This window comes from Halichoerus grypus, chromosome 5, assembly GCF_964656455.1.
Source record: "Halichoerus grypus chromosome 5, mHalGry1.hap1.1, whole genome shotgun sequence".
In the NCBI taxonomy this organism is placed as follows: Eukaryota; Metazoa; Chordata; class Mammalia; order Carnivora; family Phocidae; genus Halichoerus; species Halichoerus grypus.
In genome coordinates this window covers 178,464,095-178,479,418 of record NC_135716.1, presented here as the reverse complement: position 1 = coordinate 178,479,418, position 15,324 = coordinate 178,464,095, and the positions used below count along the sequence as shown (strand labels likewise).

General features: G+C 53.4%; 1 protein-coding gene across 2 annotated transcripts in view; it reads left to right on the top strand.

Annotated features, from left to right (window-relative positions):
- TNFRSF1B (TNF receptor superfamily member 1B) overlaps nucleotides 1-5,216 on the top strand; it is a 33,666-nt gene extending 28,450 nt beyond the window's left edge. Inside the window, exons 9-10 of one of the 2 annotated variants that reach the window (XM_036069483.2) lie at nucleotides 388-595; nucleotides 3,190-5,216. In XM_036069483.2, coding sequence (XP_035925376.2) covers nucleotides 388-595; nucleotides 3,190-3,470 — 489 coding nt within the window. In that variant the 3' untranslated portion in view covers nucleotides 3,471-5,216. Of the gene's footprint in view, nucleotides 1-387; nucleotides 596-3,186 lie in introns of both variants that reach the window. The other variant, XM_036069473.2, reaches the window with a different exon arrangement.
- The last annotated feature ends 10,108 nt before the right edge of the window (nucleotides 5,217-15,324 follow it).

The window sequence follows — 15,324 nt, the reverse complement described above, 5'->3', positions numbered from 1 at the left end:
TGCTGTCGGCTGCTAGGCTGGGCCACATCACCCTGTGCTGATGAAGTGGCCTTAGGAAAGTTACTCGCCTTCTCTGGGCCTCTGTTTCCTGATGCAAAATGAGGATGAAAGGACTGCCCCCCCACCCGGGACTATTTGGTGAACAGGGCCACACGGCCCCCACCCTCTCAGGGCTCACACTCGGGTAGACCAGCCAGAGGCTAATCACAGAAACCATGCAGAATCCCACCGTCCTGAAAGCCCCGAGTGTGGGGAGAACGTGCCGCGTGGGCAGGAGCGCGGCGTAAACCGCAGTGCTGATGTCACGGGGTGCGCGTGGTGTGGGAAGGAAGGAAGAGGAAACAGGCCGACCGGCTGACCGCTCTCCGTCCTCTCCTGCCCCTCCAGCCTCACGGGCCTGCTGATAAGGCCCGAGGTGCCCCGGGCCCCGAGCAACAGCACCTGCTGACCACCGCCCCCAGCTCCAGCAGCAGCTCCCTGGAGAGCTCGGCCAGCACCGCAGACGGCAGGGCGCCTGCCAGGACCCAGCCGCCGGCAGCAGGCGCGGAGAAGGCCAGTGGGTCCGGGGAGGCCCGCGCCAGCTCCAGCAGCTCAGGTGAGAGGCGGGAGCCCACCTGGCTTCCTTCCCCCTGCTTTCTGTTTCTTCCTGGTTTCTGTCTTGGCTGGCTCCTCCCGGGTCTCCCCTGCAGGGCCAGGCCTGAGCTCCCAGCAGGGCATCGGAACAGCTGCGTGACTACCCAGCCTTGTCTCCCTTCCCCCCCTCGGGTGCAACACGGAGCCACAAACCTCTTTCATTTCTCTGAACCCACCAAATCCTGCCCACCTTTGCCCATGAGGGTTCTTTCCCCAGGAACACCCTTCCTTCTAGGCAATCCCAGCTTGTCCTTTGAGTCCCCGATATCCAGGAAGGGAGTTTTCCTGTATGTTATAATATATAAATATATAATAATATTATATTATCACACAGTGATATATAATGTTATATGTTATATAATATGTAACATATATTATGTATTATATATTATATATAATATATGTTATATGTTATATATAACATACATACATATATACAATATGTATATTTTGTATATATATGTTATATAAATTATTACATATTAAATATTATAACATTCTCATATTAAAACCTATTATATTTTGCAGATGAGGACACTGAGGCCCAGAGAGGTTGAAGAGTTTGTTCAAGGGCACATAGCTAGTAAACAGAAGAGCCAGGAATACCCCCTGAGCTCTCAGGCTCCAGAGCCCTGGGTGGAAAGCTGGATGAATAAATGGGTGTCTTCAGGGCTCCACTCACTGTGGCCCGTTGCCCAGTCCCTTTGGGCCTGAGGCATCAGGATTGTGGGGACCTCGTGGGTTCTGGAGAAGCCGAGGCCCCATTTACACAGAATGCATTTTGCCCTGGGCCTGGTCTGTGATGGGGTCACCCATGGTGAGAAGCTTCAGTGCCCACATTGGAGGGAGGCCCTGCCGGGGTCCCCCCAGAAAGCCTGAGGCTCCCTTGGGTATATCTTGTAGTGACAGGCTCCTTAACTCAGCCTCAGTTTCCTCGTCTGGAGATGAGCATGGCCTCTCCTTGGCAGGGCTACAACATCTTTTCCTACCTGTCACCTGCTTCTAGGACTGCTCCCTCCCTGACTGCCACCTGCACTGAGGTGCCCCACCTCTGTGTCCCCCGCTGTAGCCTGCCCTCATCATTCTGATGTCTTGTCGGTGTCCCCACCCCGGCCTGAGAGCTCCCCCAGGAAGGGACGTAGCCCGTGGTCCTAAACCTTTGTTGAATGAGTGAACGGAACTCCAAATATAAACTTTTGGTCTTTGTCCATCTCTGGGATTCATCTTTCTGCTTTCGTAGCCACATCTCTTCCACGGTCATCCTGGTGCGCCTTCCTCCGTGGCCCAGACGTGGACCCTTGGCCATGGCTGCCCACCCCTTCTACCCTCCGCCCCCTGCTCTCTGTCCCACCCGACTCTCTGGTGTCACCTCTGCTCTCCCCCTCTCTCCTCCCACCCCAACTCCTCTCTCTACTGTGGGAACACATGGCTGTGCCCCCTCATAGTCCCCCATCCGTGGTCCCCCATCCGCCCCCGCAGTGTCTCATTCACCATGTGCAAAGGCCACGGTGACTGAGTGACATTTAGGTGCCGTGGGGGCTCAGGGTGGAAATTTCCTTCTAGCCCCATGAGTTCAGCCCTCCCTCCCTTGGCCTCTTTGGGGCTGTTCTGAGCAGAGCAGCTCGCTGGCTCCATCCTGCTTTCAGGCTTCCCTGGAGTTGGAAACAAATGTCCCCTCCCCGTGCACCCCAGACGCCACGCATGTTTGGGTACTGGGCAAGTCCCCCAGTGACAGCAGGAGCAGCTCTCCCTCTTAGAGGGGCTAGCGTGCATCCAGCCCCTTACACTTAGCTCCTCGGCTCATCCAGCATTCAGTCCCTCACCAACTAGTTAGGAAACGCAGGTGCCCACTGGACCGGGCGCGAAGGTGGGCATGAACCCGCCCCAGGCATCCTGGCCTCAGTGATGAGGCCAATCCATCACCCACCCCATTCTGGAATCCCAGATTTATGAAATCACAGAAGCAGCCCTGCGTGGAGGAAACGGAGTTGTTGCGAAGGAAGACAACGTCACGGTCAATGTTTCATCTCCATAAGGGAGCAATTTCCAAACCCTTTGATGTTGACTTGGTGGCCAGCAGATAAGGGGCCGCTGACGGAGGAGTCCGGCCTTTTCCTGGTTGGTCCGGCCAGGGCTGCCGAGGCTTCCTGCAGCTACGGGAAGGGAACTCCTCTTGGTTGCTTGACCAGTGTTCTGTAACATATACTTCCTGTCTCTGCTCACTTCTCTGATTCTTTGCGGGGAGTGTGTTTGGTCCTCCGAGAACCTTCACCTGCTTTATGTAACTGGCTCCTCCCATCTATGGGGTGAGTTGAGCTAGAAATTATTTTACAGATGAGGAAACGGACATGTGAAGGTTAAGTGACTTGCCCGAGGTTACATAGCAGAGCTAGGCTAGAACCATGGCCTCTATCTAGGCTCTTGGCCGGGCGCTCCTCTTGACCCTTTTGTCTTAATGTGTCTCGGGCAGCAGACAGACCAGGAAGACCTCCTCCACTCCAGGACCCCCCACCCCCACTCCCCACTGACCGCCCTCCCCCATCTTCTGTTCAGCAGAGCCTTCCTCTGGCGGCCATGGGACCCAGGTCAACGTCACCTGCATCGTGAATGTGTGCAGTGGTTCCGACCACGGTGCTCAGTGTGCCTCGCAGGCCAGCTACACGACGGGGGACGTGGACGCCAGCCCCTCCGACTCCCCAGATGATGAGCAGGTCCCCTTCTCCAAGGAAGAATGCCCTTTTCAGTCCCAGCCAGGGGCTCCAGAGACTCTGCTGGAGACCTCAGAGGACAAGCCCCTGCCCCTTGGTGTGCCTGACGCTGGGATGAAGTCCAGTTAGCCAGACTGGCATGAGTCGGGTCTCAGCCGAGGTGGGCTGTTCCTTGGTCCTTCTAGGCCCCCCACCCTGCAGGACTCTGGCTCTTTCTGAGCCACATTCCTTTCGTGGCCCCCACAGCCTCAGCCTTTCTTGTCTGCTGGCAGAAGGGCGAGGCGGGGAAAATGGTGGAAAACTGCTCTTGTCACGGTGTGCGTCCTTCTCAGAAGGCTAGCTGGACACGGCCGTGCTGGCCGGCCTGGAGCCAGCCCTGCCGCTCTGAGAGCCGCCCCCCAGCTGGCCCTGTGAGCCCTTATTTTGTTTCTGATCGCTGGGCTCTACCCAGCTCAGGCTTCCTGGGAGGCCCCAGCATCCTGCCTTCCAGCGGGGCCTGCTGGGGAGGAGGGACGCTGCGTGAGTCATCCACGGAGAAGGGGCAGTGGAGAAAGGGGCAGTGCTTGAGCCTGAATGCTGAGACTACAGGATGGTCCCAGCGGGGGCCGGGCTGGGGTGGGGGGTGTCATTGATCAGATGGTTCTGTGCAGGGAGGGGGCGGCGATGGCAGCAGGGGTCCCCCCGCCCCCCGCTAGCTGGTACCACCTCCAGATCCATTCCTACCAGCTTCACCTCTTGCACAATGGTGGGAAAACCAGCGGGCCCAGCCAGCAGCCTGCGTGAGTCCTGTAGTCCGGGCAAGACGGCAAACCTCTAGCCGAAAATCTGCCAACTTTAACGTGGGGCAATTAAAAAACAAACAAAACAAAAAAAACACCACGTAGGCAAACAAGCCAACGAAACTACAAAGCCAAACTCAAGGGTGCGCTGTTCTCTGCTTTTGACCTTCACTCCAGTTTACCTACAGCTCGGGCCCCTCCTCCTTCCCTCCGGGTTTGGGGTGTCGTTGCGAGGCCACACCTCCTGTCAGGGAATTTCAGGAACTGGGGATGACTGAGGCCCTCAGCCGTCTCTCCTCCTACCTCAGCCTGGACCTTCCTCTGCCTCCCGAGGAGGTGCTCCTCTGCCCCTCAACCCCCACCCCCCGCCTGGAGTCCCAGGCCCCAGGGAAACCACGGGGCCACTTGGGTATTGTGTCTGCCGTGATCTCAAGTGGACGTGGGCTGCTGAGAGCCAGTCTCGTGTCCGTGTGTCTGTCGTGTGCTGCCGGTCTGGGTGGCCATGTTGCTGGGTTGAATGGCCTGCCCGAGGCAGCTGGAATCAGCAATTTTGTCAAGGATTCTTTTCCATTAAAGAGTCATTCCGCTTCCCCCAAACGCATGCCCGAGTCCTGCGGACCATGGACGAGTGCAGCCTGGACCGGCTTCTGGAAGGAAGAGGGGACTCCTGGAGAAGCCAGTTGGGTCCCAGGTACTTGGATCCCTTGTTGAAAATGTCCACTGGACTTGGACCTTGGCAGCTGAACTTTTGGAGGGTAGGAGAGTCCAGCCTTTACCATGAAGAGAAAGTAAAAGCTTCCCTGAAATCAGGATTCGCTTGGAGTCAGGATGTCCCACGGCCTGGCCTGGCGGGGGTCTCCGCCTGCGGGCTCTGCCCGCATTGGACGCCGTGTGGCGATGGAGCGTGTCTGCCCCCTGGTGGACCGCCCTGGGAGGACCTCAGCCTCACTGCTCTTCCCCAGGGCTGCCCTGAATTGGAAGGAGGCCCTTTCTGGATGTGGCCTCAGTTCCCAGGCTTGTGTTGATCCCAAGACAGATTTGTACTGTACATACTGGACAGCATTCCTGCTTCTAAATAAACCTCTCGTTTGTTTTACACATTGACTCCTGGCTCTGGCTTTGGGTCTGAGCTGGGGTTTGTCCGTGGTCCCACTTGCCGGCCACCAATGTGTAGGGGAAGATGGAGTCTTGGCCACTGGACTGGCTGGCCAGTGCTGTCCCTGGACTCCAGAAGCTCCCCAGAAGTACAGCTGCGCTTGCTGAGAGCCTGGCCACTCCTGCAGGCCCGGAATCACTCTCATCACAGGCCCTGTCACTCAGTGTCATCGGCTCCTGGGGTGAACTGGGGTCTCTGCAGATCTGCTTGTTCACATGCAGCCCCCCTCCTCACTTAGGGGAGTGAGACTCTGGCCTCCAGGAGCCTCCAGTCTGGTGACACCTGCGAGGCCCATCACAGCGTGCTCAGAGGAGCGTGGGGGTGGGGGGCAGCTCCGGGAGTACGGAGGAGGGCCCCGCGGGCACAGCCAGGGGATCGTTCCGGATGTGAGGGGCAGTTTTGCAGAACGACTGCAGGCAAAGGGAGTTCCTGTAAAGGCCAGGAGGGGGGCGAGGCCCTGGCCCTTGAATTCACTCAGCCAGCCCCTGGGTCAGTCACCCCTTTTCCTGGGTCACAGTCACTCCCGCAGGACTACCCTCTTCATTCTTGGTGGTCTCCTGGACCCCCTCCCCTCCCATAGCCCTGCCCTCTACCCTACCCACTCCCTAGAGCAGGCTCGGCCAACTGCCGGTACAGAGCCACGTAGTACGGGTTTTAGACTTGGGCGCTCTGGCGGTCCCTATGACACCTACCCGACCCTGCTGCTGAGGCAGGACACAGACAGACAACCATCAAGGAATGAGGGTCTGGAGTGTTTTCCACACCACCCGGCAATTCCCCAGTTCTCCGTAGACACCGACGAGACGCCCTGCAAGATGCACTCCGTTCTGATGCTCTCTACCCGGTGGGAGCACCGGACCCCACAGGTGAGGGGCTCAGTCCCACAAATCCCGCCCCCCACTTCAGACGCCAGTCACCAGTCCAAGTGGTCACCTGTGCTTCTGACGGATAGGCTGTAAATCAGAGGTTCCCATGACCCCCCTCCTTGGGTTCAGTTAATTTGCTAGAGCAGCCCACGGAACTCAGGAGACCAGTTTACTCATTAAATTACCGGTTTCTTACAAAGGCTGTAACTCGGACTCAGGAACGGCCAACTGGAAGAGATGCATAAGGCAAGGTTTCTGTGGGAATGGGCTGGAGCTTCCATGGCCCCCTGCGTCTGCCACCCTCCCAGCTCCTTCACGTGGTCACCAACGCGGAAGCCTGCCTGAACCCTGTCCTTTTGGGTCTTTATGGAGGCTTCATTACATGGGCACGGTTGATGAAATCATAGGCCATTGGTGATTGATTCAATCTCTAGCCCCTCTCCCCAGCCCAGAGGTAGAGGTGAGGGGTTCCTGCCTTCTGATCCCATGGTTGGTTTCCCTGGCAACCAGCCCCCATGCTCAGCGGCTTTCCTCCAGTCACCTTAGTAACATATACTCAGCTGTGGTTGAAAGGCGCTTGTCGTGAATAGCAAGACACTCCTTTGACCTTTATGGCTCAAGCTGTTTCCAGAACTGAGGGCACAAGGCCAAATATTGGAACAAAAGATGCTCCCATTGCTCTGATCACTTAGGAAATTTGAAGCATTTTAGGGGCTGTGAGTCAGAAACCTGACGAAGACCAAATACGTATTATAAACCACAATATTATAAACCACAATATCAGGAACGCCTAGGTGACTTAGATGGTTAGGTGTCTGCCTTCGGCTCGGGTTGTGATCCGGGGGTCCTGGGATCGAGCCCCGTGGTGGGCTTCCTGCTCAGGGGGGAGTCTACTTCTCCCTCTCCCTCTGCCTCTCCCCCAGCTTGTGCTCTCTCTGCCTGTCTCTCTCTCAAATGAATAAACTAAAAAAAAATTTTTTTTTTTAAGATTTTATTTATTTATTTGACAGAGAGAGACAGAGAAAGAGGGAACACAAGCAGGGGGAGTGGGAGAGGGAGAAGCAGGCTTCTGGCAGAGCAGGGAGCCTGATGCGGGGCTCGATCCCAGGACCCTGGGATCATGACCTGAGCCGAAGGCAGATGCTTAACAACTGAGCCACCCAGGTGCCCCAATAAAAAAAAAAAATCTTAAAAAAAAAAAAAGAATTAAACCACAATATCAGAGGGGGTAAATTTGGAGCAACTGAGGGCAGCCACCTGCCTGATGGGGTAACCAGTCAAAATGGGCCACATACAGCCCCTCCTGCCTCTTTCTTTTTTAACCACGATGGAGCAAGTGGTTTGTGAAGCAGGGCCAGTGTGGGGTGAAGGGTGGGGGGGCATGGTGACTGTGATCCTTTTCTGTCCAATCTTCATGCCGTCATCACTGCTATGGGGTGCTCTGATGCACTAGCACAGAAGTCAAGACTTGGGGGCCCCCCAAAACCCATGTGTCCAGGTGTGGCCACTTCCTGTGTGACCTGGGTGGGGGGGGTTAATTAACTTCTCTGTGCCTCAGCCTCCTGATCTGTTAAAATAGGATTAAAATCGTACTTCCCTCAGAGCAAGGGGTAACTTGAGTTACTGCCTGTAAAATGTTTAGAACGATGCCTGGCATGTAGTAAGTGCTCAGTAAACGTTAGTTGCTATTTTGTGTGTAGGTAGGTGCGGGGGATGCAAGAGGCCGGGACAGCTAAGGTCCTTGTCCAGAGCTGACACGTGAGGACGGACTGTGTAAAGGAATACATACAGGCCATTCTGGGTGACGGGAAGTGCTAAGAAAAAGAGAGCAGGGGCACCTGGGTGGCTCAGATGGTTAAGCGTCTGCCTTCGGCTCAGTGCATGATCCCAGGGTCCTGGGATTGAGCCCCGCATCGGGCTCCTTGCTCAGCGGGAAGCCTGCTTCTCCCTCTCCTTCTACTGCTCCCCCTGCTTGTGCTCTCTCACTCTCTCTGTCAAATAAATAAATAAAATCTTTAAAAAAAAAAAAAAGAAAAAGAGCAGCAGCAGGGACAGAGGGGTGGGGGTGCTGCTCCTTGCGGGGTGGGCTGAGGAAAGCTGCTTTGAGGAGCCATCGTTTGAGCAGAGGCCTTGGTGAAGGGAGGGCGGTACAGCCCTGGGACTCGGGTTGGGGCAGGACGTGAGGTTGTGAGGACGGCTTCAGAAGTCACTGGAAAGGATGTTGGGTTTTCTGTTCTGGTGCATAGGAGGGGTCCAGGGAGTGTGAGAAGTTCGTTAAGTTGCCTGGTCTAAGAGTTGGGAAATCAAGCTTCGATTTTTTTTTTTAAGATTTTATTTATTTTTAAAATTTTTATTCTTTTTAGATTTTATTTATTTATTTGAGAGAGAGAGAGAGAGTGAGAGAGAGCCTGAACAGGGTGAAGGGCAGAGGGAGAAGCAGACTTCCCGCCGAGCAGGGAGCCTGATGCGGGGCTCGATCCCAGGACTCTGGGATCATGACCTGAGCCGAAGGCAGACGCTTAACCGACTGAGCCACCCAGGCGCCCCAAGATTTTATTTATTTTATTTGAGAGAGAGAGAGCACAAGCAGGGAGAGTGGCAGGCAGAGGGAGAGGGACAACCCGACTTGCCACTGAACGCAGAGCCCAACACGGGGCTCGATCCCAGGACCCTGAGATCATGACCTGAGCTGAAACCAAGAGTCAGATGCTCTAACTGACTGTGTCACCCAGGCGCCCGATGAGCTTCAATTATTTTATCTCCATTATTGCCTTAGGAGATAGGCCAAGTACCCATTATCCCTGCTCTGCAGAGGAGGACACCTTGGGTCAGGGCCAGAGGTTTGATACTTATCTAGAGTCAAGTCGGGAGGACAGCCTGTTCCCTGTGGGAGGCTCTTGATAACCACCTCCTTAGAATTTCACAAGAAAGTCAACAAGGCCTGGGTTTAAAGGGCAAGTACTCTCTCTCCTGGGACAAAAGCCAGCAAGCAGGGCAGATCCAGGAAGCCAGGAGGTTGAGCTGAGAGGCTGCTTGGGGCAAAGCTAACAGTGAGGAGTCCCGGGATCATGTCCTAGCTTCCCGAGGCGCCTGCAGTGTGAACCTAAGTCAGCCTCTGTCCCTGCCGGGAGCTCAGAACCTCCATCTGTAAGATGAGGGGGCTGGCCCTGAGCTGTGGTCCGTCCTTGTCCTTCTTCCCACAGGGCTGTCTGCATTTTCTTCTTCTTCTTTTTTTTTTAATGATTTTATTTATTCATTTGAGAGTGCAAGAAAGAGAGAGCATGAGTGGGGTGAGGGGCAGAGGGAGAAGCAGACTCTCCACTGAGCAGGGACCCTGACGTGGGGCTCCATCCCGGGACCCCAGGAACATGACCTGAGCCAAAGGCAGACGCTTAACCGACTGAGTCACCCAGGCGCCCCAGTCTGTCTGCATTTTCACAAGAGACTCTGGACCCGGGCTGTCAAATATAGCCACTAGGCGTGTGTGGCTATTGAGACCTGAGTGTAGCTAGTCCAAACTGAGATGTGTGAACTACATCTCAATGCAGAATACCGAATTTTGAAGACTTAGTACAAAACATATATATATATATATATATATAAAATATCTCATTAGTAATTTTTATATTGATTGTGTATTGACATAATATTTTGGAGATGTTGCTAAATAAATTATTAACGTTCATTTTACCTATTTCTTTTCACTCTAATGTGGATACTAGAACAATTTGGAATTATGGATGTGAAATGCTTTGTAGTTCTACCAGATGGTTAAATGCCTTCAAGGTTCGATGAAATTAGTTTATAATTAAAATTGCACACACACCCCCAGGGGTGCCTGGGTGGTTCAGTGGGTTGAGCGTCTGACTCCGGATTTCGGCTCAAGTTGTGATCTTGGAATCGTGAGATTGAGCCCCAAGCTGGGCTCTGTGCTGGGCATGGAGCCTGCTTAGGATTCTCTCTCTACCTCTCCCTCTGTCCTTCCCCCGCCTCCTTATGCGCTCTCTCTCTCAAAAAAAATTGCAACTCCCCCGACCTCTGAGATCCCTACCTCCCCTATGGGACTCTTACAGTCCTTATCACCTGCTCCAATATTGTATAATTTATGTCTCTGTTAATTTATTGCTTACAGTCTGCTCCTCTTGCGAGAGCATGAGCTCCAGTAAGGCAGAGTTTTGCTATTTTGCTCAGTGATGTAGCCCCAAGTGCATGGAATAGTGCCAGGCACATAGTAGGTGCTCAATAAATGGTGAACGAATGGATGAATGTAGGCATAGGAAATATGGGGGTTCCGCTGTCACCAAATCTTCTAATTTTTCTAGAAAAGCTCCAAATACAGATTTTCATGTATAATCTCCAGCCTTTTAAAATATTTTATTTATTTATTTTGGAGAGAGTGCAAGCAAGGGAGCGAGGCAGAGGGAAAGGGAGAGAGAGAGAATCTCTCAAGAAGACTCCCCATTGACATGGAGCCTGACGTGGGGCTCGATCTTACAACTCCTAGGTCATGACCTGAGCCGAAATCAAGAGTCAGACTCCCAACTGACTGAGCCACCCAGGCGCCTTAATCTCCAGCTTTTTTTTTTTTTTTAAAGATTTTATTAATTTTTCAGAGAGAGAGAGCGAGCACAAGCAGGGGAGTGGCAGGCAGAGGGAGAGAGAGAAGCAGGTTCCCTGCTGAGCAAGGAGCCCTATGTGGGACTTGATCCCAGGACCCGGGGATCATGACCCGAGCCGAAGGCAGACACTTAACCCACTAAGCCACCCAGGCGTCCCTCCAGCTTTTTTAAATGTTGTAATTCTAATTCTTTTAAAGCATTGTGCGGGCCAAAAGAAACATTTCTGTAGCATCCAGTCCTCTCTGGTCTAGAGGATTCTGGAGGCTGATACACACTAGGCTAGGTGAGGAACGGTCTATTGGAGGGAGTGCCAAGCAGGCCCCTCAAATCTGGCCTGTCCCAGAACACTTGCCCCTTGTGGGCCAACGTGGATCTAAGGGTCTCTCGTGGGTGGTGATTAAGGACACCCCCAATCTCGTGCAGCCCCTCACCTGCGGTGTGTCTGGAGCCTGTAGCTTCAGCCGTCATAGCACGGGTGGGGACCAACGGAGGACTTCCCCTGTGGCCAACATAACCCTTCCTCTTGGCCAGGCCAACATTTGACCTCTCTGTCCCCTAGGTCCCCCATAACAGCAATAAATTTTGCTCTAATGGTTGAAGACAGACAGCTCAGGGCAGTGGGCTGGCGCAGGAAGGGCTGGGGGCTGCATTGGAGGGGGCTGCTGGCTTGTGGCAGAGTCCGGACTCTCCTATGGTCTCTCTGCATGATCTTAAGTAAGTCCCTTCCCTTTTCTTGTCCTCGGTTTTCCCTTTTGTACAGTGAGGGCTTGGAACCAGCTCTGCATCTCCAAACCCATCACCTGGGTGGCTGGGTCCCCCTGCAGACTCACTGAATTAGAATTCGGGAGGCGGGCGGGTCTTCTTATTGAGACCTCCCCTGACCACCAATCTAAAACGGTACCCTCCTCCTTCCTACCTTGTTCCCCTGTGTTATCTTCCTCTTCGGTGCCTATAACCATCTGGTTCACTCTATATTTTATGCTGATTTTGCTTTTTGCCACCCTCTCCTTCCCTGCTGGTATGTAAGTCCCATGAAGGCAGAGATTTTTTTTTTTTCTCAGTACCAAATTTTTTTTTATTAATGTATTATTTGTTTCAGGGGTACAGGTCTGTGACTCATCAGTCTTAGACAATTCACAGTGCTCACCATAGCACATACCCTCCCCAATGTCCATCACCCAGCCACCCCATCCTTCCCACCCCGCAAGGCACGGATTTTTTAAAAATATCACCTTTATTGAGGAATAATTGACAGAAAACACAATTTAGCAATTTTAAGTGCACACTTCAATGAATTGTGACAACTGTATACAGCCCTGTGACCACCACAACAATCAGGATATAGAAGTGACATCACCCCAAAAAGTTCCCTCATGCCCCTTTTATTTTAAAAATTTTTTCTTAAGTAATCTTTTTTTTTTTTAAGATTTTTTATTTATTCATTTGAGACACAGAGATACAGAGAGAGAGAGCATGACCAGGGGGAGAGGCAAAGGGAGAGGGAGAAGCAGACTCCCCACTGAGCCAAGAACCCAATGCGGGGCTCGATCCCAGGACCCCGGGATCATGACCTGAGCCGAAGGCAGATGCTTAACCATCTGAGCCACCCAGGCGCCCTCTTAAGGAATCTTTACACCCAACATGGGGCTTGAACTCACAACCCTGAGATCAGGAGTCACATGCTCTAACACTGAGCCAGCCAGGTGCCCCCCTTGTGCCTTTCCTTAGGCAGTGTCCTCCCTCCAGACCTGGTCCCTAGCAACCCTGATCTGCTTGTGCTGTTCTAGGTTGGTCTTTTCTGGAACATCATAGAAATGGAATCACTGCAGTGTGTGGTCTTTTGTGGTCTGGCTTTTTACACAAAGCTAATACTTTCGAGGTTCCTCCAAGACGGTGCCTGTACTAACAGTTTGTTCCTTTTTTACTACTGAGTAGTATTCTATTGTATGGGTACATGACAGTCTGTTTATCCATTCTACTGATGGGCATTTTGATTATTTCACTAACAGTCAAAATAGTTTTTGACTGCTATGAATAAAGCTGCTGTGAACATTCCTGTATGTCTTTGCATGCACCTGTGATTTCATTTCTCTTGGGTAAATATGTAGTAGGAGGATTCCTGTCTGGTAAATGTACCTTCACAGATTCCAAAGCGAGGGACCAAAGACTTCCAGTAATACTAGTTGAATGAATGGTGTCCTTGCATTTGCATTTTTAATAAACTCCCCAGGTATAGCCTGGTGTTTCTGTGCTAGAAGATCTGGACTCTGAGATCCTTCGGCTCTAACGGGCTCCTTCCCTTCTGCCTTCCATCTGTGGAGTCTGAGGTTTTATACCCAAACCTCAGCCCCTGAGTGGACCCAGGATTGAGATTCTGATAGGTTGTTCCCACCTCAGAGGAACTCAGGCCTTGCCAGGAATGTTCCACCCACAGTCACCTTCATTAGCTTAGCATTACGAGAGCTGATAATTATTATGGTAAATACACTATTGCAACCTTGCCATCATGCCTCCTTGATATCTTTTGACTTTTTATGAGCCTGAGGTCTTCTCCCTGTCCTTCTGGGGCTAAGGCAAGATGACGTGCTCATTTGCTCATTTATTCCTTCATTCATGTATAGCACCTTTAAATGAGTCTTTTCTGTGCTAGGCAATGTCTAGGTGCTGGAGAGGCATTTGTGAAAAAGATAAAATCACTGCTTTCAGGGAACTTTCAGGCTGGAGAAAGGTGACAAGGCAAGTATAAACAATTAAGGTAATTTCAAGTAACATTAAGGTCTGTGAAGAAAATACAACTGGGTGATGGTTGAAGGGAACTTTAGATAAAATGGCAGGGAAATGCTCTCTGAGGTGGAATATTTGAAACCAGAAGGAATTGACTGTAGGACTATACAAAGTTGCTCTCTAGCCACCAGCTACATAAGGTTATGGAGCACTTGAACTGTGGCTGGTTTGTATTGAGATGTGCTGTAAGTGTAAAAAACACACTCAATTTCAAAAACTTACTATAAAGAAACCCTAAAATATCTCATTGATTTTTTTTTTTTTTTTTTTCTGTTGGCTACAGGTTGAGATGATCATATTTTGGACATACTGAATTAAATGAAATACATTATTTATTTTTACCTTTTTCTTCTTTAAAAACGTACCAAGTAGTAAATTAAAAATTACGATGTGTCTTGTATGTGTGGCTTGTATTACAGTTCTACTGGACGGCAGGGATCTCAGGGGGGAAAAGCATCCTAAGTAGAGAGAATGGCAAAAGCACAGGGTCCTGAGGTGGGAACTGAGGGATGCTGGGGGCAGTGAGCCAGAGAGAGTGGCAGAAATAGGAATGGACCACATCCAGTAGGATCTTGGTGTTGATTCTGTAAGGAGGTGGATTTTAATTCAAGCATAAGGGGGAAGCCGTTTTAAGCAAGGAAGTGGCTTGGTCTGAATTATGTTTTAGCAGACCCCTGTGGCTACTGAGTGGGGAACCCACTGTGGGTGGGCCAGATGGAGGAAGAATCCTGGGTTCCAACACGGTCGAAGCCACACGAATCTGTGGCCCTGCCCTCCCCCAGTCTCCTCCCAGCCGGTAGCCTACGGGGCTCCGTCGGCGCTTCTCCCGCTCCAGCAGCAGCATCCGCGGGCGGCCGCCGGCGGCAGGGGGCGCCTCCTCGATGACTCGGCGCTCGGCTGGCCAGGCTCCGGCGCGTCTCCCGCTCGATTGGTCGGGTCGGGGCGGGCCGGAGCGCCGCTGGCCAGCGCCATTGAGGAGCCGGGAGAGGAAGCGCCGCGCAGTGCCGGGCGAGGCGGGCGGCCCGGGACACAGACAGGTACGGGCCGAGGCGGGGCGGCGCCGGGCGGCGGACAGGGTCGGAGACTGCAGGTGGGCCATGGGCACGTTGTCTGTCGCCCCGGCTCCGCTTCGGACCCGGGGCCCGGGCCTGCCTGAGGGGAGCGCGCCGCTGGGAGCCAGGCGTCCGGCCCTCTCGCTGTCTGAGCTCCTCCGGGGGCTCGGGGGCGTCCGCGCTCCCGACGGCCCCGAGCCCGCCGCCTTCATGGGGACCCCCTGCATCCAAGCCCCCGCGGGCACCCCAGGGACTGACAGGCTGGGAGCTGCTTGGCTTCTCGGCACCCAGGCGGCGTCCTTGTCCTGGGAGTCCGAGTCCCCACCGGACCCGCCACCTTTTCCGGGGTCCGGCAGCCTGGTGCCGGGGGGGCTGGGGGCGGTGTCAACCCGCGTCTCCCCGCCTGAGCCGCGGTCTCGTGAGGGACCCCAGTGGTGTGCGAGCCCCCGTACCTCACGCCCAAGAATGGGGGCGCTGGTCAGTTCTCCGGAGTGTTTTAACCACCCGCCAGCCTTCTGGGGTCACGGTCTGGGATGGGGACATCAGGCCTCAAACCAGTCTTTACCCCCGCTCCCCGGGGTCACGCCTAAGCTGAACCCCTGCTTTCAGGTGCGGGACCCCAGCCACCAGGCGCAGTTTCCTCCGGCCTTTATCTGGGAGGTGGGGGTCCTCCGTTCCCTGGAGCCCACCGGGTGGAGGAAGGGCTGTGGGACCCTCGCCTTCAGGG